At 47.7% G+C, this 25,336-nt stretch overlaps 1 protein-coding gene across 7 annotated transcripts in view; it reads right to left on the reverse strand.

The window, feature by feature from the left end:
• Window positions 1-25,336, reverse strand: part of ITPR1 (inositol 1,4,5-trisphosphate receptor type 1) — a 3,145,915-nt gene that overhangs the window by 746,057 nt on the left and 2,374,522 nt on the right. For all 7 annotated transcript variants that reach the window (XM_069643506.1, XM_069643503.1, XM_069643505.1 and 4 more), the window contains one exon: window positions 15,110-15,302. In XM_069643506.1, coding sequence (XP_069499607.1) covers window positions 15,110-15,302 — 193 coding nt within the window. The remainder of the gene's footprint in view (window positions 1-15,109; window positions 15,303-25,336) is intronic.

Consider the following 25,336-nt stretch of genomic DNA (forward strand, 5'->3'; position numbering starts at 1 on the left):
TGCCGCGCAAAGTAAAACACACGAAGGACTTTAACAAAAAGAAATGGCGATAAAACCCAACCGGAGCCAAAATAAAAAGCATTTGGTCAAGCGGGTTTAAGTTCGAGGCTAATACAATAGCCTTAAACCGTACCATGTTTATATAGTATAATCGCGGTAGAAAAGTTAGGGTAGATACCACTGCCACCAGCCAAGTCTTAGTGTTAAGAGAGCAAAATAAAGCTCAGAGAGGCACAGACAAAAAGGGGTAGGAACTAACCCTTTCCAATACTCCATGTAAGATGGGGTGTATTGGGTTTACAGTTAAAATGACTACATAAAGTAAATGGCAATTTTACCTGTTTCTGGAGGACAGTAGTCAGCCCCAGAAAAATGGAGTCAGGGGGAAGTCTCAAAGACAACTCTGTGTCACTGCACAGAAGGTGCTGTGCAACACACAAAAAGTGGGGCTCATGGAGTGGTGTAGCTCCAGAGCCCAAGATCACACAAACAGTAGAAATAAACATGGCAAAACCCAAGTAAGAGTGGGAAAAAAGCTCACACTCTTACCATGTGGAAAATATAAACCCCAGAAATACAGCAAAGCTGCTGAGGGACTCACTAGGTGAGGGAAATTAGCCATAAATGAGAATTCTCCTTACCACCGCCCTTCCAACTGGGTCAGGAGATACAGGCGCCAAGGCAACGGGTGAGGTTGACAGATCCAAGAGATTAGAGTACCACGTTCTCCTCGTTCAGTCCGGGGCGATTAAGATCATGGTCGCTTGAAACCTCTTCAACCTCCTGAGAACCTAAGGAATGGCGGGAATCAGCGTAGTGGAGAAGTAAGTTCCAATCCACCAGGAACTCGTCTCCCAAGTGCACTGTTCACTGGGAATTCCCTAGAGCAAAACTGTCTGCACTTCCTGTTGGACTTCTTGGCAAACAGATCCACTGCTGGGGTACCCCAAGGAAAGAAGACGTCCTCCAGGACTTCCTGGCACACTTCCCACTCGTGTGAGACTGTGCTCTGCCTGCTCTGAGAATCCACCAAGCCGTTCTCTGTCCCCGCCTGATGAACTGCCGAGAACGACATGCGGTTCTCCAGCAACCTGACACACTGCTGCATCGCCTCTCTGCAGAGGGGGATGGAGCGCACACCACCTTGCTTGTTTAGGTAGTGCATGGCCACTGTGTTGTCTGTCAGAATCAGGACATGCTTCCCCTTTAGAATTGAGGCGAAAGCCTCAGGTCTAGCCCGATAGCTCGATGAGGTCGTGGACCACTTGGCTAGACACCTTGAGAGAGGATCCGCGAGCGCTCAGAGGTACTGTGACCACTGACCTCTTAGGAGCCATTGTAAAGATCTCAAGCGCAGCCTGGCCTCAGACACTAGACAAATACAGGCCATGTGAGCTTAGAGACAGAGGAAGGAAGCCGCAGGTTAGGTGGCATGATTCCGTAACAATTGTACCATCTGTGCTATGCTGTCGATTCTCTCTTTAGGAGGGAAGGCCTTCCCCACCCGAGTGTCTAGGACTGCTCCAATGAACTGGAGCCTTTAGAGTGACGTCACATAGGACTTCAAGTTCAGGGAGAAGCCCAGCCTTTGTAGTAGCAGCCAGGTGTCGTCCTGATGAGACCAGACCTGCCCGCCGACTTCCCTAGGATCAGCAAGTCATCAAGGTACATAATTACATGGACCCTGAATTGTCTGAGGTGAGCCGCAACTACTGCCATGAACTCGGTGAAGACCCTTGGAGCGGAGGTCAACCCAAAGGGAAGCACTTTGGAACTGATAGTGCTTGTCCCCTATGAGGAGCTCAGAAACTTCCTGTGCTTTCATTGTATCTGCACATTGAAATGAGCATCCTGCAGATCTATTGACACCAGCCTGAAGTTCGAGAGCATGGAGAATTTCTCTCAAAGTCGCCATCCTGAATGTGTCCTTCAGAAACTTGTTCAATGCCCTGAGGTCCAGAATGGGACAAAGACATCCGCCTTTCTTGGGCACCAGGAAATACCGGGAATACCAACCAACCGTCTTGGATTGGGAGGTACCTCTTCAGCAGCACCCTTCGGCAACAGGGCTCACAGTTCTTCCTGGAGCTTCTGGCCCAGTTGGATTGGGGCGGTGGGTGTCTGCCTGTGGTTTTCTTGAGAAGGGCAGATAATAACCCCACCGAATGAGCTGCAGGGCGCATGCATCAGAGGTAATGTCCTGCCACTGGGACCAAGTCGTGGGAGGGTAAATCAAAGTGGCTTAGATGGCGGTGCCGTCCCCGCTGCTGTTTGCTGGCCTCAAGAAGACGCTTTGCCTGTTCCGGCACACAAGAAACTCCCCTGCCTGGGTTGTGGGAGTTGCACTTTCCTGCCTTAAGGAACATAGCACCTGTAGCCTCTGCCCCTAGAGGCAAAGCTAAAGGCAGGTTTGTCCAGCTGCGCAGCAAGGCACAGCGATTTTGCAGTTATTTTAGCACACAAGGAAACAGCAGTTCCGGGATGGCAGTTTAACAAGAGACTGAAAAAACGGCGAAACAGAAGGGGATCGCAAGTGAATAGTTCCCTTGACCTTTTCAACAAAGAACTGTTACTTTCATGAGACCCCGACAATAGAAAACGTAAAACCAGGAAACCAGGCCGAAGAATCCTGTATTGTATGTCGGAGGTACCCGGGGCCCACTCGCGTCATGTATCAAGGCAGGATAAATCAGCAGCCGCTGTTGTTTGGACCTTGGCTCCAAGAACATAGCAGCGTCCGTGATATCAACACAGCCGGTGAGTTGGGGAGACTGATACAAGACCGGTCTGTGTTGAAGCCAAGGTTGCAAGCAGAAACAATGTATGGCAAGCGCTCCAATGAACATTGTTAAACACATGTGATAAGAGGCATAAGTGAAGTTGAACTGCTAGTGAGTGATTGAACTTTAAAGCATGCTACAATACCGTTGACAGAGTGGCCCGGCACCGCGTGGGTGCTCAAACAAAGGTCTCTGTAAGGTGTCCAGCTGAGAAGTGACAAAAGGAGTTAATTTTTATCAGAGTCTGATGGAATGAGAACTATTTAAAGAGAGAGTAAATGTGAATCGAAGTGTCCTGCGATAGGCCTGGCAAAAGCCTGCGCACAGTAGAAAGCCTTCGATCTTGAGAAAGTAGAGAAAGTTTGGAAAAGAGTATTAATTTGGTCCGAGCCCGGCAGAGGGAGACCACTTGAAGGTTTTGTGTTAAAGTGGATCTGAGCCCGACGGAGGGGTATCCGAGGTGAATAGCGAATCACTCGAGACATTGGGCCTCATTACAAGCTTGCCGGTCCGGGAACGACGATACCGGTAAGCTTGCCTGTACCGTAGTCCACAGACCGGCAAACTACGAGTTGCGCTCGCGGGTGCCTTTCTGCCCAAAGCGAGACCCGCGAGCACAGCATGTCGGATGCATCGGCACCGTTCATAACGGTGCTGGTGTATCCAGCTTCCCCATTCACAAATGGGAATGGGGAAGAATATTTACAGGTGCCAAGGAATGGGTAAATACTGGGTCCGGCAAGACCGTAATGACCCGGTAATTACCCATTCCTGAGCGCTGGAAAAAAGAAAATACCGGCGGCAGCCATGCCTGTATTACAGGCAGGGCTACCGCCAGCCTTCTTATCAGGACCATTGTGTACATGAGAAATCCTGAGACAAAAGTACCTCTAATGTTTGTTTGTCACATCAGGCCCTCTGGAATAAGACTTTGAATGGCAAAGAGACTTTGGAAGAGGAGGCCCTGATAATGAGATTTTGAACTGCCTCCTCATGCTAGAGAAGCTCGAGACAGTGCTAAGCTCGAGTGTGCCACCTTGTCCCATGCTGAAAACGTGGGGAGGGGAAGCTAACGGCTCGAATATCCTGACATATTTCTTGAACACTTTTCTTTTACATAACATTGTTTCCCACACTATTTGTATTTAGAAGTAAGGATTGGCAATAGGTTTATTAGTACAGGTGACAGACCGACAAGGACTGCATTATTTGATGGTCGTAGCTTGCTCCCATCTTTAGATTTAGGATTAGATGAACAAGTTACTTACCAACTGGTAACATTCTTTCAATTGGCTTTTCCTCCAACGTATTCCACATCTTTGACATGTAATGTCCACAGCTGTGTAGTTTGGAAACTTTTTCGGCAGAGGGCGTCCTGCGTCAACGGCGTCGGGTCGATGTCCCTCGAAGGCCTCTGTCGAGTGCGACGTCACCGGATGTTATAAATAGGGCGCACAGCCCCGTAAGTCTCGAGTTTATGCTTATTCCCCCCAATAACTTGTGTCACCAATCCAATGCCTGCTTGACTGCACATACCCTTGCAGAAACGTAACCTGCAAATGCATAGGAAATTCTCAAGAGGGGCAGGCTGGGAGGGCAATGTGGAATATGTTGGAGGAACATCCAATCGAAAGAAAGTTACCAGTTGGTAAGTAACTTGTTCTTCAAATGGATTGTGTCCTCCAACGTATTCCAAATCTTTGACAGACTCCCAAAGCAGTACCACAAAATGGAGGAGGGAAAAGAATTTAGAGTACCCAATCAGATATCAGAATAAAGAACCGCCTTACCGAAGGCCATATCTTGACCATGGCTTGTATCCAGGGAATAATGTTTAACAAAGGTGTGGATACAAGCCCATGTGGCTGCATCACAAATATTCCTAATAGGAACTCCCCGTTGGAGGGCTGTGGAAGTAGCCACGCCCCAAGTGGAATTAGCTTGCAGCCCTTCAGGAGGGTCCTTACCAGCCAATCGATAACATTCAATAATGGTGAGTATAATCCACCTGGATAAGTTCTGTTTGGTAACAGCCTGCCCAATCAGTGTACAGCATATCCCACAAAGAGTTGATCGTCCACTCTGACCCTGGACATTCTAGGCTGCAGGAGACATGCCTTAGGTTCAGAGATCCTGGGTCATGATGAAGGATTGCACCTCTCTCCCTGGTGAGCACATCCAGAAGTACCAGCAACTTCACTGGTGTTACGCTCACCTGGTATCCGCGGGGACGCCACCCAGCCCTGGTTGGATGATTTGCACTCTCGAACCCTCTCCCGATCCCTTGGTAAGACCTCTGGTTAAAGATGGGTCTGCAATATAGGAGAGCTGGATTCAATACCAGATTGTCTATGTTTTCCAACCTCCCTTAGATTCTCCGCCCTGCTCCTTGTGGCAGGAGCACGTAGATGTGGGGGGTGAGCAGCGACCAAGTTACTTCACTGGTGCAAGACCTCCTGTGCGAATCCAGGCCTGCTGCGACTCTGTAGGTTTGCTGCTTTACAGTCTTTATATGCAGTTCTTATGCTCCTCTTAGTTCGAATAGTAATGTCTTGCTTCTTTCCTTTTAGGTATGGAAAGGTATTTTGGTGTTGTCATGCAGTTTGAAGATGAGCATGGGCCGGTAGGTGAAAGCGCGGTGTGCGCGATGCTGTCCGGTGAGTAATGCGCGGCGCTGTTTCGCCTTTTATATTGTTAACCTGTGTCTTTTCTCTCCTTGCAGGTTGCGATGTTCCTCGCCGAGCGCCGTAATGTTCCAGCAATGATACTGACCAGGAGGTGACTACCCAGGTAAGAATTGTGTGGCTTTCTTCATTCGGGAGGAAACATGAGTAAACGCTTACTGATGCTGTCTTTCTTTCTCCTCTTTCCAGGTTATGGTATGCCAGGATGCATGCAGTGCCGAATGATGGAGTTCGTACCTTCAGGCGAGAGGAACTGAAGTTGGCGATGCATTGAAGACAGGATACTGTTCCAGGTAAGTTTCGTAGTGTTCTTTATCTCTCTGCAGGTCCTTGGTTTCAGGTAAGCTGGCATCAAAGAACTGGACACGGTGAGCGTTACGCTGCCCACAGCAGAATAACGCAAAGCATGTTCTGCTGTTTGGGTGCGGTTTAAATAGTCTCAGGTAAAGTAGTGCAGGTAAAATAGTCCCAGGCCTGCCACACCCAAAGTAGTCCAGGTAAAGTAGTCCCAGGCCTGACACACCCAAAAGACTAGACCACATAGCTCAGTTCCTTGTGACTGAGCTATGTGTGTGCCTCCATGTTGGCTGAACCCACCCCCCCTCAAGTTAAATAGTCCCAAGTAAATAGTCCCATTCTAATGTTGGTCTTCATGATGGTTATGAGCCTGGAGCCGACTGACTCCAAGTGAGTCTTGGATGAGGTTTTAAGGCCTTTGCCCTGGCACTAACTGGAAGGCTGACTTGCCAGTGAGGGCCAGGGGCAAGGGTCATGACAACTGTGGGTGATTTTTAGGAGGAATTATATGCAGTAACCTTTGGGAACACCACACACTATTAAGACTGCAAGTGACAGTACAATTTTACCTTTTGTACAAGCATGTACTACACAGTTAAAGTGGTAGCAGTAGCAGAGCAGAAAAGAGAATTGGTTGGGAGGCACTACCAACAATAATTAGAGTTTAATATAGGTAAATTTGCCTTAAGGGTCTTAGGTACTCTGTGTTATTCAAGTATATAATATTTCAGGTGCAGCAGGGAGAAGCTCGAGGCCACTCGAGATTCAAAATACTGAAGAACAAGACATGCACTGACCGTTGCCAGCCGGTAACCCTGTGCTGCACTCCTCGCGGGAACTAGTCCCAAGTAGTAATTCTGCCTTGCAGAGACTAAAGACTCCCTCGCAGGAATATTTGTTCGACAAGGCTCAACTGTTTTCAGAATGGTACATTCGGCCCTGTCTAGCTGTGAGTCTCCCACCAAGAATGAATCAGGCTGAGAACAAACAGGTGTGAGGCAGACCCGATTGTCATTACATCATATCTCCAACAGATTTGATAAACAGATTTAATTTACACCACACCAATACCTTAGATGTGCGTAAAAGAACTAATTCAATTCACAGATTTAGTTCATACAAGTCAGTTTGTAATTCAAAAACAAAGGACAGCATTTCAATTGAGGTGAAAGAATGCTCTAAAACAAACCATGTGTGGTAAAGTACAAAAGTAAAGTACACTTCATCTCAGTATAACATGATAGAGTAATTCATACACAAGACAGTTGTCAAATTTTATTTCACTACTTCTGAGCCTTTACATTCACTCTGCTCAGAAGATTTTCTAAAGACACTCCTATTGAGTAATTAGTGCCGACGCGTTTCGGATTATTGGAAATCCATCTTCAGGGCAGGACCTGTATTAGTTTCAACAAAATTCGGTAGGGATTCCTACAAAGTATAAGGATACACTCATTAGATTTATATAGAATTTGGAGGAACTCGATCGTTAATCTCCAAAATGGAGATAGATTAACCTGCTTTCCTTGGTAAGCAGAGATAATTCATGGCCACCTGTATGATGTAAGTGACATAGCAAAACAGTTTGTGAGTATTAGATCAAGGGTCTCAAGCCAGATAGGCTGTAATCAACGTAAGCTTCGGAGTGGGCTGTTGGCCACTATTCTCGGATCAGTGCTAATTGCATAATTCAACGATCGTGATCAGAGCATACAATCTAATATCACCCCCCTTTCCTTTTTCTCCAAACCTCCAGTTGCACATTGTCGGAGCCACAGCCCGATACAGCCATTGCACCCGGGGAGACATTTGGTTCTTTTGACCCAGTGAGTCATGATGAATTATATTAACAGAGGAGGGGTCCTGGCTTGCAGTTTGGACGAACTGGTTGGTCCCACCAGCTCAAGGGAAGACGTTTCCTGGAGGTTCTTCTCTGTCGTCGGATTCTGGAGATTCGGACCTGCAGCAGGGCTTCACCGGGCGGTTCAGTCGTTGTAGTGGTCCTCTATTTCCAGTTCCTCGTTGGTTCTTTCGTTCCAGTGGAGACTCTGCTCTTCCAGTCCCAGAGACCTGCTTTTTATGCAGTTTTCCCTTATTCATACAGCCTGGCTGTCAATCACACAGCAGGATGGCTGGCCTGGCAAGGCCAGTCCCCTTAGCCAATCAGGCAAGAGTACGACTTGGGTTACCAAGGGAACCCATGGCAGGGGTCCGAAGATCCCTCCCTCACATCCTGCCTACCTAGACTATCAGGCGCCTTAAGGAGGGCTTCTGTGCAGAATCCCGCGAAAAGACAGCGAACAAAGGAGTCATCCCTGGTTTCGCGCACAGAGAAAAACACGAGAAACAAAACAAAAAGAAATGGCGAATAAACCCAGCCGGAACCGTAATAAAACATATATGGTCCAGCGGGTGTATGTTTGAGGCTAATATAGTAGCCTAAAACAGTACCACGTTTATATAAGATAATCGCGGTAGAAAAAATAGGGTAGCTACCACTGCCACCAGCCAAGTCTTAATGTAAAGGGAGCAAAACAATGCCCCAAGAGGTACAGACAAAAAGGGATAAAAATTAACCCTTTCCAATACTCCATGGAAGATGGGGTGCACTGGGTCTGTGGTTTAAAGTGACTAAATAAAGTTAATGGCAACTTTATCTTTTCCGTGGGACAGTAGTCAGCCCCATAAAAATGGAGTCAGGGGGGAGTCTAAAAAAAGACAACCCTGTGTCACTGCACGGAAGGTGCTGTGTAACACACATGACAAATATGGTGCCCTGGAGGAGGTGAGACTCCAGTGCCCAAGATCACCCAAAAAGTTCCCACTGGTGGCAGGAGTGCAGTTCCCTGCTGAGGGAGTCGGCAATAGCGTTCTTGACACCTGCCAGGTGGAATGGGACGAGGAACATTCCTGGTCCGATGGCCCAATGCCACAAATCCTGGGCCTCCTTGGAGAGCGCTGGGGATCGAGTGCCCCCTTGCTTCCTGATGTAGAACATGGTGGTGGTGTTGTTGTCCATGAAGATCCTCACCACCTTGCCTCTCAGAGATGGGAGGAAAGACCCAAGAGCCCAAAACACTGCTTGTAACACCAGGATGTTGATGTGCAGGTCCTTCTCCTCCGGAAGCCACAGACCTCTGGTGTGTAGATGTTCGTTGTGTGCTCCCCAACCTTCCAGAAAGGCGTCCATGGTGACCGTCTCCTGGTATGGCAGGGTTTGAAATCCCGTCCCCTGGGTGATGTGGGAGCGTACAACTCACCAATCTATTGCCCGCCGGAACTCCTCGTTGAGGGGGATCTTGGCAGCAAAATTTCAGGACACTTGAATCCAATGTGGATGCAACAATTCCTGTAGGGGTAGCATCTGCAACCTGCAGAGACAGACAAGGTAGATGCAGAATGACATCATGCCCAGCAAAAACCTGATGACCTGAACCGTGGCCATCTTCGCCGACGACAGCTGCTGTGAATGGCCGCAAGCCTCTTCTCCGATGGGGTGCCGGGCAAGCCACTGTGTTGAGTCTGGCATGGAGGAAAAGCATGTTCTGCAAGAGCGTTAATCAGGACTTTGGATAGTTCACGGAGAACCCCAGCTGCGTCAGTAGCCAGATGGTCTCCTTTGTGTGCCCGTCTGCAAGTTCCAGGGAGCGGGATCATATCAGCCAATCGTCCAGGTACTGGGATACCCTCACGCCGCACAGACGCAGGTGGGCCGCCACCGGGCCAGGCATTTTGTGAACACCCTTGAGGCCGACTTTATGCCCAAAGGTAGGGCTTTGAACTGGTTGTCTTGGCCATGTACCACAAAGCGTAGGAACATCCGATGTTAACTGTGGTTGGGTACATGGAAGTATGCATCCTCTAGGTCCTAGGATGTCAAGAAATCCCCTTCCTGCAGTTGGCCGAGCATGTGTTGCAACGTGACCATGCTGAATTGTTGGGATTTCAAGTACTTGTTTAGACGACACAGGTCCAGGATGGGTCTCCAACAACCCCCTCCCCGTTTTCTTTCTGACCAGAAAGTATCTGGAATAGACTCCGGAGCCATTGGTGAACGAGCTCTATCGCCCCTTTCGTCAGCCGACCTCCCACTGGGGTGCACGAGTGGGGGCCTGACGTCTTGGCCGGTTCAGGCCTGTTGGGAGCTGGCGTCCTGCTGTGTGGGCAACGCCAACTCTAACCTCTGCTACTGTAGGCCTGGGAATGACCCCAGTAGGCTTCTTATGTGGAGAATCAGGGAGGTTGCCTGTACAATGTGGAGTATCCCTTGGATCAATTGTTCAATTTCCCCTTGAGGAGCGAAAAGACGACGAGCGATGCGGCTGCAGAGTACCAAGTGCCGTCTCTATGTCTGTATTTATGACTTGAAGGGATTTGCGGACCGCCTTCCCAGACAGATTTTCACTGTCGAAAGGCATGTCCAGCACCTTCGCATTACCGTCCTGGCGAAAGTTAGTGGCCTTCAACCATCCCTGCCGACGAAGGCAAACTCAGTTTCCCATCTATCGGAAGCACGTATTGGCAATGTCCAATACGAGAGCCTCAGTTTTCTTGTAGTCAGGGAGGAATTCCAGGATAGAGCCCAGTTTATACAAAAGCTCCCGGTCGTATCGGGACAAGATAGACAGAGCATTAACCACCTTGATCGTGGATGCCGCTGTGTAGACTACTCTCTTCCTCATGGCATCCATCTTCTTCCCCTCGTTGTCTGGGGGACCGATGATTCAGAGGTTTGCTGAAGGCTTTCTTGCGGTGGCTGACGCAACCGAGTCTGGAAAAGGTTGTGACCTCAAGCACTTGGCTACAGAGTCCGGAACCCTGTATTTCTTCTCCAACTTGTCCCGTTTGGTTGGGGATGTGCATGGGTTTTTCATGAGGGCTAGGCCTTCATCCCAAATGTCTTCCAAAAAGGGTACCGCCATGATAGTCTTCCTCTTGGACTCCAGTCTCTGATATAGGAAGCCCTCCCCTTCTTGGTTTCCTCAGGCACCAGCTCGAACAGCTCGGAGACCCTGGAAATCATCAAGTGGAATGATCCCACCTCGTCTGGTGGAGATCCTCTATGATGGGCGTCCAGGTGTAGTGATTTGTCGTTTGCCGGGATGAAGTCCTCATCTTCGTCGGTTTCTGTGGAAGTCTCCGTACCAGTGGCTGTGTGTGTATCCGAGTCCGCTGGTGGAGTCGGGTCCCGACATGGTGAAGGCTGATGTGGCAGCGTCGGATGATGCTTCCTCTTCTTAAGTGGAGAATGGTCAGGGGCCTGCGGTACAACAGGTGCCGGTGGCAACCTTTGCTGGATCTCCGTCACTAGGGTTTGGAGAGTTGACAGGGTTGTCCATGGATATGTCCCTCGGCTGGGAGGGAATGATGGAGTGCTAGGCCCTACACCGCCGTCCCCCTCATTAACTGTATGGACGGGCGCTTGGTCGTCATCTGTGGAGGAGATGTTCATTGGCTTAACGTAAACCTTGGAGGGCTGCTTTGGGTCTCCTCGGCCCCCCTCTCCTCCTGAGGGCCGTGTACCGGGACCTGAACCAGTTCCTCCCCCACCCCCAGGGGTGCCTGCAGCCTTTGCTGCTGCCTCGGTGGCGCGTTGCGCCCTGGAGGCAGGGATACTCTGAGCTTAATGGACCACCCTCGTTGGGTTGGTACCACCTGCCGTAGTGGTCGCCCCAGAGAAGGTCGACAAAGTGGTCGACGGAGTCTGGCTGCGCCTGATGAGCCTGCTGTGAAGCCTTCTTCTCTTCCTCTGCCATTTGTTTCTCTGATTTGACCCATAATTTGGCCGAAGTGGAGGACCCGATGGCAGGCTGGCTGATGAGACAGACGGCGATCAATCCGACCTAGGACCCGCATCAGCAGCGAACCCGGCGGATTCAGCCTTGCGGCTCTTGGACCCCCACGGATGGAGTGTCCTCAAATGGTTTTCGACCTCCTCCCGGAGGGCGACTGCTCCTTGGACCAACTGGTCCTGGGTGAGGCATGACCCTGTTTGGAGCACGGGTCAGGGGCCCTGTTCGACTTGAGCCATGCTGCCAGCCTGCTATACCTGTCTTTCTTCCTTTTCTTCGAGAAGCCCAGGCATGTCTCGCACCCATCCTCGTTGTGGTCTGGGTCCGGGCAGTACAGGCCCTTTTGATGTTTGTCCTCCACTAAGACGTTCCTTAGCCGCATTGGGTGCAGAGCCTGTAAAGTGTCCTTCCCTCCTTTTTCTCCTCTGTCATGATCGGAGGGCGCGAAGTAGGCCAAAGACAGCGCAACTTCACCGAAAACGGATCCCTGTTGGCGGCCGATGAAGATAGGAGCACACAGGCTCCGATGGAACAAAAATAGAACTTTTCTGTGAAAAACCAGTACAAAATAGCTCAGAGAGCAACTCGAGGACTCCCAACACTGAAGCGTGCAGTAAAAATCTAAAGATGGCTGCCAGAGGCGGGGATTAAGGAGAGGACTGTCATTGGATGGGGGCAGTATGTCCCAGAGGACAGTGATTGGTTTTAAAGTTAAACTGTTTTTTCTTTTACTGAGGATTCCCAGCTTGACGACAGGGAAGAGTCATCTGCATGTGAATCCATACCAGATGCAATGCTGGATAAAGGAGCATATTCCAGAGGAGCTACAGCACCCACGACACCGAAGTCTGAGCCGGCGCCAAGACTTCAGCGCCTGAAAGAAGAGCCTGGGGGTCTGGAGGACATCATCCCTTTTTGCTTCCAGTTCCGAGTTGACGTGCTGGAGTGATCCCCTGTGAGAGCCCTGCCAGTTTCAGCAAATGTGGTGGGTGTCATCAGGGCCATTGGCACCATCAGCGCCAGCTCTTTTGCAAAGATATCAGGTATCTTGAGGCGAACATTCTTCCATTCCTCCAGGGTGGAGGATTGGGTTGGAAAAGGTACTTGCGTACTTGAGTCCCTGGAGTGGTGGCTCTTCCTACACGAGGAAGAATGCCAGAGCGAGGATTTGCTCGAGCATGAGACCTCTTGCAAAGCATATCATCTTTCTCCACTGCGCGCGAGGTATCTTTCCTCGGATCGGTATTCTGCTCAACTTCGAACAGAACAGCGCAACTTCATCCTTATTCTTGTGGACACAGGTGAAGATCTTTGTCGCCCACTCCCAGAGGGCCTTCAGGTGCATGGACTGGCACGATCCACAGCCCTGGGTGTCATGGTCCTTGCCGAAGCAGTAGAGATAAACCCTGTGTGGATATGATACCAACATCTGCCGGCCGCAGTCCGTGCAAGTTTTGAAACCCAAAACCTTCACTGGATTGGGCATGACTAAGAATTTTTTTTAAATAAATAATCGAAGCGCGTTTTCCTGAAGTGTACAGTGTGCGGAAAAGAGGAACTGGGGGCGTGGCACCACAATATATACTGGACTCAACGTAATGCCCAGCAGGGGGCATGTAGAGCAGTTAAAGTCTAAGTAGAGCAGCACAGTTTGTGAAGAGAACAGCTGTGCCATGGATAGAATATCATAGATCAGGTATCCTTGAAAGGAAGGAATCAATTAGAAACAAGCTGGCACAAGGGGGAGGTTCAGGAATTGGGTCCCTCTCAACTGACATCATCCTATTGAGTAGGGGTGGCTCTGGATTCCTCCCTGGCAGGCCCTTTCACCCCAGGCTGAGATGGGAAGCCGTCCCCTTGTGAACAGGACCGTACTCTGACTGTGTCACAAAACAGACTGTAAATAAAGGTTGAAATTTGCATACACGAGTATTTTAAGTAACTAGAAACTTGATTCGCAATACAAAGGAACACATTTAATTGAGGAATGGTTTAGCCGATCAAAGTCAATTCAGGATTGCCACACACAAGATTTTCTGTACCATTTAACAGCCATTACTAAACTAAGGAGTTGCCACTAACTACATAATGTCATGACTTAGCCAGCAATGTCTGTTAAAAAGGTTACCAAGTATTCACTTGATCAGACTTCTTGTTCTAATCAAAAATGGTTGCATATTTATCTTTACCTTAACTTGCTTGTTTTTGATTTGTTTCTTCATTTAACCATTTGCAGTTCAATATTGACAGTTAATAGCCTATTCACATGAATCTTAATCACTGATAACATATTTTGATACTTCTTTATATTAGCCATAGGCAAGATGCACGTGGTAAGATTCAGGAATTTACCAAGCACGACAGTTTTTGAAAACAAGCAACTGCACAATTTTGACTATTATAGCTACACAAGCAAGATAACTTCCAAATATATAGGACATTATTTTTTATACCAAACTTCAGTTTTATTTGTATGGCATGAAACTGAAAACCATAAAACCATATTCTGAGTGGGACACTGATTATTTCTACTCTGCGCCCTGTGCTACCAAATACCCCAGCTAACATGCCGCTATTGAAAGAAACCCTCCTGGGAGGGCGACACACAGTCTCAACTTTTACATATTTAAACTTTTTCAAGTACAAACAGGGGTGGGTCATATACATACTTGCTTGACAGATTTTGCATACACCTAGTGTTTAACAATTGGCATCTATCCTTGCAGGGCGCACCAGTGAGCAGATTGTGTGGTAAAGAAATAAAATAAACTAATAGATGAGCTACTGTACTGGAGTGAGTAGAAGCTACCTCCTATCACCTTACCACTTACAGCATACAGTTATACGCTACATTTCCTCAAGATATTTTACGAGCAACAAGCAGTACTCTTGGTTTGTCACTTGTAAATGCAGGTCTTCAAGTCCCAGAATGCAAACTAAATCCTGCTCAATCATTGAAAAATCAAAATACTAAAAAATAAAAATAAATGCCTGTTCATATTGCACAAATTATAATAATTAATGGGGAGGGGTGTAATTAATCACATAATGTGCAGAGAGGTTTGCACATACAGCTCTTGTGGTGGCTTGCCGCCAAAGCGAGGATTCTGATCACTAGTCCACCAATGCTCTGACAACAGAGTGCCTTAGGACATACAAACCCACTTTCAGCCAAAGACACCCATGTGCATTGTGAACACATGTATGCAGAGTCATGATGAACCCCCCATTGAATAAAGCTTGCTGAAAGACAAGATGACGCCTAGTGGTCAAACAATAGGGCACTCCTTTATTGACTGCATCTTGAGGAAGTAGCAGTGATGCGTCAATGAAACAGCAGTATTGGGCAAGTAACAAAGTGATGTGTTCAAATGTCACTCAAGTACAGTACTCTGCACAGAATCCCCACCCCTTCAAACTCCATAGCCCTCACCTATCCCACCACATTTTTAGAAACATTCCACTTTTGAACTATCACCAGTCTTACTAGCACTGCCCTCTCAATCCTCCTTACACAGAACCCAGGACCCTAGACCTCAATAGCCACCCATCATACCTCTTAGCTTCTTCTGCCAGTTCATCTCATTGAAGAGGTCTTCTGATCGCAGGAAGAAGTCATTGATCTTACTGCCCTGCTCATCACGCTCAGTTGTGTAGTATATCCGAAGCTTGGATTCCTTTGTGAGAAACTCACAAATACTGGGCACTGGGAAAACTATTTGCTCCATTGTTCGGTCCAGACGTACAATCTAGGGAGGTAAACATTTTATTTGAAATCAGTAAGTGGCTTCAAACTGTCTTTTTATTATTATAAGACAGCCAATAAATTGGCTTTTTATAACAACTCATACAGATAAACAGAACAAAATAAAAAAATTGTTTCATCAAAAATGTCCAATTCACAATTTAATCCAACATTTAAAACTAAATTAAAATAAGGGGGGGGGGAGAAAAGACAATCCCCACAAAGCCATCCTCCGCACTAAATCAGAATGTTCTTGCATTGTTGTTCTTGTAAAATTTAAAAATTCTTCTCTTCCTTGTAAATAACTTAATACTGTGAGGAATGGAAGGGAATCCTCCCATCTACTCCCCTAGGATTTTCCTCTCAGATGGCCTGGAAAAGGCCACCGCTTTGGATCCCGACCCTGGTGGTGGATTTGTGAGGGAGGATCACCTGGGAGAAGGGACATTGGGGAGTGGAGAAAAGGTGCCTTTAGGTGAGGCATGATATCCCCCTTTCCCTTGTCAAAATACATCCTGCCCCCCCCCAACCTTCATAGGTTATCTCTCTTACCACCAAAGAATTTCGGAATTATTACTGAAACACTGACTCCAATGAGGTCCAAATAGCTCTTTACTGATTGCGGAGTACTATAGCAAGACAAATGAATATCTGAATTACTACATGAGTGATCTGAGAACCTAAAAGTAAGTCTGTTTGCAGAGTATGTATGCATATATTGTCTGATTAGTTTGATCAAATCTAGTGAAATTAATCCTGCAGTAGATAGCAGAGGGCTTGCACGTGGTTTTATATAGGCCCTACGTACTCCATTATATTGCATTTTATTGCAGCATTTTGTATCTAAAGCACTCAATTTCATGAATGTTATGTCTTTTGAAATTTGTATGTAATTTTATGTTTTCTTATGCAATATCTATGTATATTTTGGTGAAATGTTCTCAACTAAACACAAATAGTAATTACCACTGTTTCCCACTGTAACACCCCCCCCATCTTTATCCCATTCAGGTCCCTTTATGACTGGGACTTGGACAAGGCTACTAGTAGGAATGCACACTTCCACCTGTGCACACCACTCTGGTACTAGGATGAGGAAGAGGACTGTAGAACACTATTCTGAAAGTCATGCATGTCCCAGTAATTGTAGTCAGGCAAAGGACTTGCAACAGCAACCCTTTAAGAGGCTGCAGTTGTTTATAAAAAGGAGTGACCCACATGAGGGGGGTGGTGGGGGAACCACCTGGGATGCCAGGGGACGGTGGAGCAGGCTGGAGAGGAGAAGCCGGTAAATAGGGCGCCAGCGGCAACAGGAGAGCGGGAAGGACGCTGAGGCTGGAGAGCGTTACAAGACACAAGACGGTCCAGAGCCCTGCAGAGCCCTGAGTGGTGTGTCCCCAGCTGAAGCGGGGGGGACACAGAAGCTTCCACTTCGCTGCAAGAAGCAGCAACAAGGCGCGGAAGAGGCATGCAAGGCTCGCTGGTGCTCCCAATGTGAGAGGGGAGCGAGCAGAAGAGGATCCTGCTAGCACCCGGAGGAGCTTCCGCATACCGGTGAGTGACAGGGATAGAGCACTCGTAGCAGGGTGCTCCGGGGCTTAATCTGGGCTAAAGAAGGGGATGAACAGTAAATGATAAATGGGTCTTGAGACCCGATGGACATTATTAAGTGTTGAAAGAATTAGAATAGCACAAAAACTAATATTTTTTTAATATAACATTTTATTGTTTTTGTTAACACAAAGAAAACATACAGCCCCGATCAACGGGGTAACCAATACTTCCCTTTCCCGCCCATTCGTAGTTCCACACCTTGTTCCACATACAGAGGAGCTCAGTATAACCGGATATTTAACCACATTAATATTGCACAAACTGGTTCCCTTACGAGTCCTTGGGTTTTAGCACAGTCTGTCCATACAGGTTACTGTTTAGTGTGCATCTTCCCATTTTTGCCATATTTTCTGAGCTTTCTCAGGACATCCCCGGGCTGTATGTACTCTTTTTTCCATTTCAATACAAATGTCCACATCTATCAACCATTGCTCATAAGTCGGTGCTGTTGCAGAGCCCCAGAGTTGCGCTATATTCCTTTTCAGTATTGCAGAGGTGGTAGATAAAAACGCTTTTTCATAACGTGTTAGCTCGATATCCTCTTCTATTCCCAGCAGTAGTTGTTTGGGGCTCATGTGAATTCTTTTGCCCATTACCCTTGACAGTTCACTGCAGCATTGCTGCCAGTATTGTTGGATGACGGCACATTCCCACAGTATGTGATAGTAGGAGCCTTCCTCCCTTTTACATCTCAAGCAGTGCGGGTCAGTGGTTTTGCCCCAGTTGAATAGTGCTACCCTCGGGTAATACATTTTGTGCAGTATCTTTAGTTGTATTAACCTGAACCTGGAGGAGATAGCTACCTCTCTGGGGAACATTAGTGCAGCCACCCAGTCCTCAGGAAGTATGGCGCCCACATCCCTTTCCCATTTGGCCTTCAAACGTGGCGAAGGAAGTTATGGCACTACATAAGGTAGACGTGACTTTGTGTTTAACCATTTCTGGGAACAGGTTGCGTTCCAGCCGGGAGTAGTCTGGCATGTCTATCATATATCGGGGAGATGGACCTGTAGCGCATGTTTAAGTTGCACATAGTGGTACTGTTCATTAGGGGGAAGCGTAAAAGTGGTAGCTAAAACTTCGAATGGTATTATTTCGTTTTCTCTCACTACGTCCCCAATTTTCGTAATGCCTAGTTGGGACCAGGAGCGCCATTTAGGGAGTTTGTTCACTTCTGGGAGGTGTTTATTATTCTACAGTGGTTGTGCTGGGGTTAGCTTTCCATCCCAGCCTAGGTATTTATGAGTATCTCACCATATTAGAGTTATATATGTCTGCATGGATGGGACTGCAGCCTGGTCTTTTTGGCAATAGAGGTATTTCATGATGGGTCTTTCTTGTGGGTTGGAATCCGACATTCTATTGTGCGATAGTGTGGTGTCCCCGTGTAGTTTATCATTTATTATTGCCATTTGACTGGCCCAGTAATATGTTTGCAGCCGGGGGAGTCTGATTCCGCCTTCCCATGTGGATCTTTGTAGGGTCGTGAGTGCCAGATGTGGGCGTCCCCCTTTCCATAGCAATTTCCGAGTGTTTGATCTATTCTATGAAACTCACTGGGCGCAACAGGCAGTGGAGCATTTTGCAATATATAAAGAAAGCGGGGGAGAGCCATCATTTTGAAAAGTGCAGCGCGTTCTAATAGTGTAAGTGGGAAGGACATCCAATGTTGGACGTCATCTTTGAACCTTAACGTTATAGGGAGTACGTTCTTGGGCACATATTCTGTTAGTTTATGTGTAATTTGTATGCCTAAGTATCTAAATTGCTCCCTTTCAATGCGGTATGGGCATTCGTATGGTACTGCGTTGTCTATCTGCCTCACTGGGAACAGTATGGATTTAGACCAGTTGACACGAAGGCCGCTGAACCTGCCGTATCTTTTTAGCAATTGCGTCACGATAGGGCAAGAGTCACGTGGGTCCTGTAGGTATATTAGTAGGTCATCTGCGTATAAGGACACCTTGTCCTCCCGTCTTCTGCCCATCTGAATCCACTCCATGTTTGTGTGGATCTTAGTAGGATTGCTAGAGGTTCGATCGCTAATGCGAATATCAAAGCTGACAGGGGGCAACCCTGTCTTGTGCCCTTACCCAGCCGGAAAGGATTTGAGACATGCCCGTTTACCTTGGTCACCGCTTCAGGAAGGTGATATAGCAGCTTGACCCAGCTCATGAAGTATGGTCCTATGCCCATTCGTTGCACAATCGCCCATATTGCTTCCCAATAAACAGAGTCAAAAGCCTTTTCAAAGTCTATGGCCAGCAAGGCCAGGGGGCTCTGCAGCCCAGGTAATTTTTCCAGTGCTATATGTAATCTGTATATATTCTGTCTAGTGGATCTCTCCAGCATGAACCCACACTGGTCTGGGTGTACCAGTGTGTGTATAACTTGCTGTAGTCGGTTGGCCAGTACCTTTGCAAGTATCTTGGCCTCGCAGTTAATTAGGGAGATGGGTCTGTAGGAGCTGCACTTGTCAGGTGGTTTATCCGCTTTTGCTAAAACTATTATCGTGGCTTTTCTAAGGTCTGGGGGGAGGCAACCCAGTGAATGCGAGTGTTGAAAAAGGCATAGCAGGTGCGGGGAGATTACATTTGCGCCAATTTTATTCCATATTTCGACTGGGAAGCCGTTTGGACCTGAGGTTTTCCCTGATTGGAGTTCTGACATTGCCTGGGTTATTTCTTCCTCTGTGATTTCTTGTTCTAATATGTTGCGCTGTTGCACACTTAAAGTAGGGAGAGTGATTTTGTCCAGTATGTCAGTCGATAGCGGTGAGGATGGAGCTCTGTACAGTTCTGTGTAGTACTTTGCGAACCCCTCCGCTATGTCCTGGTCTGTTACCAGTGGATCTGGTCCTTCCGTCATCAGTTTCCTGACTTGGGTAAGGCCCAGCTCCCTACGTTCTATCCATGCTAGTATTTTCCCAGCCTTGTCCCCTGTCTCGTATACCCTTGCTCGCATCGCTGCGTGTGCTTGTTTAGCGTTGTCTAAAGTTATGTGTTGCAGCTGATTTTGTGCTAATTGTAGAGTACAGTGCGTCGCGGGTTGGTCGTGGGTTATATGCTCAACTTCTGCATTCTGTACCTTTATTTCGGCTTCGCGTATTGCTTCTAGATGTTTCTTTTTGTGGGCTGAGGTCCAGGCTATGATCTCACCTCTTAATACCGTCTTTAGAGCCTCCCATTGTGTTATCGGGCTGTCTACAGAGCCAATATTCAATTCAAAGTACGATTCAGTGACCCTTTGAATAATATGTTCTACCAGTTCTGGGAATCCTAGGTAGTAACCATTTAATCTCCAACTGGGTGGGGGGATTGATCTGTTGGTCTTAATCGTTATTGTGAGTGGAGAGTGATCCGATATGCCTCTGGGGAGTAGGTGTGCCTCACCTGCTTCATGTATATTGCTTAATGGTAGGAAAAAAATAATCTAACCGGGACAGTGAGGCATGTGCTCCAGAGTGATACGAGTATTCTCTTTCGTTGGGATGCAATGATCTCCATACCTCTTGCAGCCCCAGAGCATTAGTGAATGTGGCGAGTTTAGTGCGTGTTTCTGGATCTTACATGTGCTCTATCAATGTCTACATTCATTACTTCATTGAAGTCTCCCCCAATTAGTGTAAGATCTGCAGAGTTGGTAGCAAGTAGGGGCGTAATGTCATAGGTCAGAGAGGTTAGCAGATTGGGTGGTGCATATACAGCAGTCATGGATATAGTGCGTTCCCAGAGGGTTCCTGTTGTGTGTACGAATCTGCCTCCCGTGTCCTGTGTAACAGTGATGGGTATATATGGAAGTCTTTTGTGTACTAGGATTAATACCCCTCGCGATCCCATCGTGAAACTGGCGTGTAATGCCAATCTATAGTTCGAGCGTTTAAATAGTGTGCACTTTGTACCAGCGAGATGCGTCTCCGTTAGGAAAGCTATGTCTGGGGAGTTTCGGTTCAATGCCTGCAGGACCAGTCGCCTTTTGATGCAATTACCGAGCCCGTTTACATTCCATGTCATGGTTCTATTTCTGTTCATGTTGGAGGTCCCTGCCATTTGAGCTGTGTGACTATAGTGATGCTGTGTTGGGTATCTAGAGATGCTGCGTGATACAGCGGCCTGTTCAGGGAATGGTCGTGCGTAAGGTGGTTATCTGTCGAGACATATGTACTCCTGTGTTTTGCATGGCTTATTAGTAAGGAAGCTGTTGCCATGCGTGTGTTGGAACTGGTGCGGTGCTTAACATTACAACTTTGATCCCCCGACCCCCACCCCATGCTCCACCCAACTTGAAGCATCTGTCGCCCAATATAACAAATTCAACACACTGTCAAAAGGACAGTCAACTCATTAACTAATAACTATTACCTAATGTTCTTTTCTTTACTCGTTCTGCGACACCACCCAAATTATTCACAATCCTCATGGAGCTCGGGATCGTAGGTGGTGGCCCTTAGGGGCCCGCTGCTTACATCATGTTCCTTTGACGGATTTACGGCAAAGTGTTAACAGGGTTTCACAGTACCCTTGCATGAGTGTCTGGCGCGTGCCCTGGTGTAGTCTCGCTGGGTGTACATCAGTTGTCATACCTGGTTTAATGCGTCAATTTTCTATTTCTTGAGCCAGACAATTCGGTTTCGGTCGAGGGGGAAGCCGCCCTCGTCGCCCTCTGTCTCCCGGGAGTTTGGGCCTGCCCCCAGAGTCCGGGATCCTCGAGTCCCAATTCCCGGCTATGTGCGTCTCGGGCCACTTTCAGGCCTCTTTTGGGTCCGTAAAGTGCACCGTGGTGCTGTTGTGCTGGATCTTGAGTTGTGCCGCGAAAAGCAGTCCATATTTGACGTTCATAGAGTGCAGTTTCCTCTTTAGATGTTCAAAGGATTGCCTGGCTTTTTGCACTTCCCGGGTGTAGTCCGGGAAGAACGCGATTTTGGAGCCGTTGTATGTAGTCGGGCCTCCGGATCGGGCCATCTGCAGTATCGCGTCTCTGTCTCGGTAGTTCAATAGTTTTGCGATGACGGTCCTCGGAGGGGCCCCAGGTATTTGACGCCCTGATGGTACTCTGTGGGCTCTCTCTATTGAAAAGAAATTAGAGAAGGATTTTGGTGCCGCCAGCAATTGCTCGAGGAAGAGCTCCATACTGGAACCTTCTGCTCCTTCCGGCAGTCCCAAAATGCGAACATTGTTACGGCGTGATCTTCACTCGTGCCTCCAGAGATTTTAGGCATGTGACTGCCTGTGATAGCTACAGGTGGACCCCGCCAAGATCATCCTCCACGTTCGAGACTCTCTGTTCTACTTCCCCTGTGCGAGAGGACAGCTTTTGGAGGTCGTGTCGGAGGAATGAGACCTCTGCTATGATGCTGTCCATCTTTTTCTCCATTGAGGAGCGAGAAGTAGCGATGGCGGCCATCACGTCCTTTAATGTCAAGCCTCCAGACTCAGGCGGGGAGGTCGTTGGTGGTTCCACCTCCATTGCAGTGGTGGGGGTGCTAGTTGCGTATTGGTGCATGGTGCTTTGCGTGGAACCCCGTTTTATTTCATCTTTGCCCATGGTGCCCCCTGCTCGTCTCACACGGTGAGGGATGCACCTTACAAGGCCGCGGTGCAGCAGGATGTGTACGGGGCACGAGCGCTTGTCTCACCCCTCGACCCATTCGTGCGTGTGTCTCCGGCACTATGTAGGTCCAGCTGGCAATCTAGGGTCCCGCCGGGTCAGTGCACGCTTGTGTTGCGCAGGCCCGCACGAAGGAGCTGGCTCTGGGTCCCTCCTCCCCTCCTTGTAGTGCTTCGGCGGCCTGTGTCTTCCTCAGTCATTGTCCGCGGCGGGCATTTTGGCGGGCATTTCCTCGCGCCCAGGGGGCCTACGTGTTTGTCAAAGTAGATGCTGAGCGGATTTCGTCCGGGAGTCAGGATTTCTTCCAGGCGTGCTATACCGCTTTAGGTCAGCTAGGGTGTCTTTCCAGGCCGATTCGGTCCGTCCAAAGGATATTTAAACAGGATATCGCGGGCGGCCAGAGGGAGCTCACAGGACTCACGTCCTTGCTGCTCGCATGCTGGCCACGCCCCCCACAAAAACTAATATTTAATACCAACCTAAAAAAAAGTTTTGTACAAGTGAAATGAAAATACCAAACAAATGGAGAGAAAGTGATGTGTATTTATGAACAGAATTAAATTAAGGAAAAAGCATTTATGAATAATGTGTAAGCGAAAAGCCAAGAGAAAACCAGGAATGACAACTAGTGAACGCCATGAAAGTCAAATAAGAAGTACTATTGGTTGGTGTGAGAGCAAGGTGACAAAGAATAAACACAGCAAAGTAAAGTGATCGAAAGGAGCGTGTTAGCAGAGCCAAGAGCCTGCCAAGAAGAAACAAGAGTGCAAACTGACTCATGAAAGGAAACATGATGGCAAAGTAGTCCAATGAGAATCAGTGAACATCATAAAGTGCCAAGAGTTATCGTTTGCGTGGCCTGTGATGGGTGGACTGTGTGGTCCGATAACTGCGGCTAGACAGAGTAACCCCTATTTGGAGTGAGCCAAGGGATATAAGGAGATTGAAGGCATTTCGTTTTATCAGTCTAGAAGTGACTAAAAGAGAAGGAAGAGCTAAAGCGAATGGTGAGGAAGCCAAAAGGAATACCATTCATACTGAAAGCTGACACATTTTAATTAAATGTGAACTGTATTGAACTTGGGGAAGGGAACCGCAAGGTTGTTTGGAATTTTGTTGAACTTGGCGAAGAAACTGTTTGAACCAGAGGAAGAAGAAGCTGAGAGCTGCAAGAAACTCAGAACTTTACTTTGAACACTGTTTCGTTGGTTTCTGACATTTCTACACATTGTATAGATTTGAAAAATCAAAATAGTAAAAAATAAAAATATTTTTTAAATTTTTTGTGTGGGCAAGCTTAGCTTATGGACACAGACAAAATGTTGAGTTGAACTTAATGACAGACTATCCTTTGTTTCTTTAGGTAGGGAAATTCCACCTTCGCATAAGGCAAGTTATGCCCTACTCCCATCCTGACATTTGAGAAATTGAAAAAAAGCCACTACACACACCAGGTACGCATTGATGCATGTTTCTTCTACAAGATATATGGCATAAGCAGACCCTCACACTTCCTTCAACCCCTTCACGACCTGAAAGAAAACATTCCATCTCTGTGCTTGCGATTCCACATTCCATCTAGCTGTTCCACATTCCACCAAGCAAGCACATCACATCTCCCTCCCTCCCTCCACCCACCCACTGCAACATCACATTTTATCAAACCACCAACACAATAGAACTATGTACATGAGAATAACTGGAAACTGTAACTATGTACAAGGTAAACATGTCAACATTTAGATCCCATGTTTTACTTCTTCTGTACACAGCAGTTTGCAACACACAAGATATCAAAACATTGCATATCACTGGGACCAATGGGCGAGGGATCAATCCTGCAATTGTCTGACCTTCGCCACTCTTGCCAGGTTACATACCTGTTCTCCCTGCACTCTCACTGCCCCTATCAGGACCTCCATCCATTGAACTGGGTTTGAATACATCGTGTCCCCTTTTTTCATCATTCCACCTTTCTTAACACGCGCCCAGTCACCCACCACAACCTCTATCCTCTTCCTCCCTGATTTCTCATTCGTCCTCCTCACCCATTCACCCTTCCTTTTATCCAATTTCTGTCTCAATTCCTCCACCACATAGTCTGATTCATGCACTCTACCCAACCAGGGAGGCGGCAGTGGTAATGGGTTTCCTCCCCCTCATCAATTCCCAAAAACTCACACCCGTGGAAGCATGTGGTGCCAATCGTAGCGCACACAATCGATCTCTCACTGCCACTCCCTTGTCCCTCCCACATGCTTCTGCCATCCGCACTGCCTCCACTACACAAAAATTTACTCTTTCCACCATTCCATTGATTTGAGGCTGATAAACCGCAGTTCTGTTGTGTTTCACCCCACACAACTTAAGATACTCTGTAAAGAACCCTCCAACAATCTGCCTCCCATTATCAGTTAGCTATATCAACACCTGAGCCGATATGTCTCATACAACTCGAAATTACGTCCACCACGTAAACAAACCCACCAACACAACAATGAATTTACCCCGTCCACACCCCATGTCCACGGGGCCCAAAATGCCCAGAGCTATCTCACTCCACACCTTCTCCGGGGTGCCCATCTTTACCATGGGTTGTTGGTGTGCCACAAAACTCTTCCCTGAAACATCACACTCAATACACTTCCCCACTAACTCTCCACATCACGATAAAAACCAGGCCACCAGTATTCACTTCTCAAAACCTTGGTCAACACCAATGAAACCCTCGTGAGCAATGCTTACCAACCTCCTCCTCAGACCCTGGTGAACAACTGCTCGGCCCCACCTGTACAAAATATCTCTCTTGACACACAA

Source organism: Ambystoma mexicanum, chromosome 2p, assembly GCF_040938575.1.
Source record: "Ambystoma mexicanum isolate Mex_15411 chromosome 2p, UKY_AmexF1_1, whole genome shotgun sequence".
NCBI lineage: Eukaryota > Metazoa > Chordata > Amphibia > Caudata > Ambystomatidae > Ambystoma > Ambystoma mexicanum.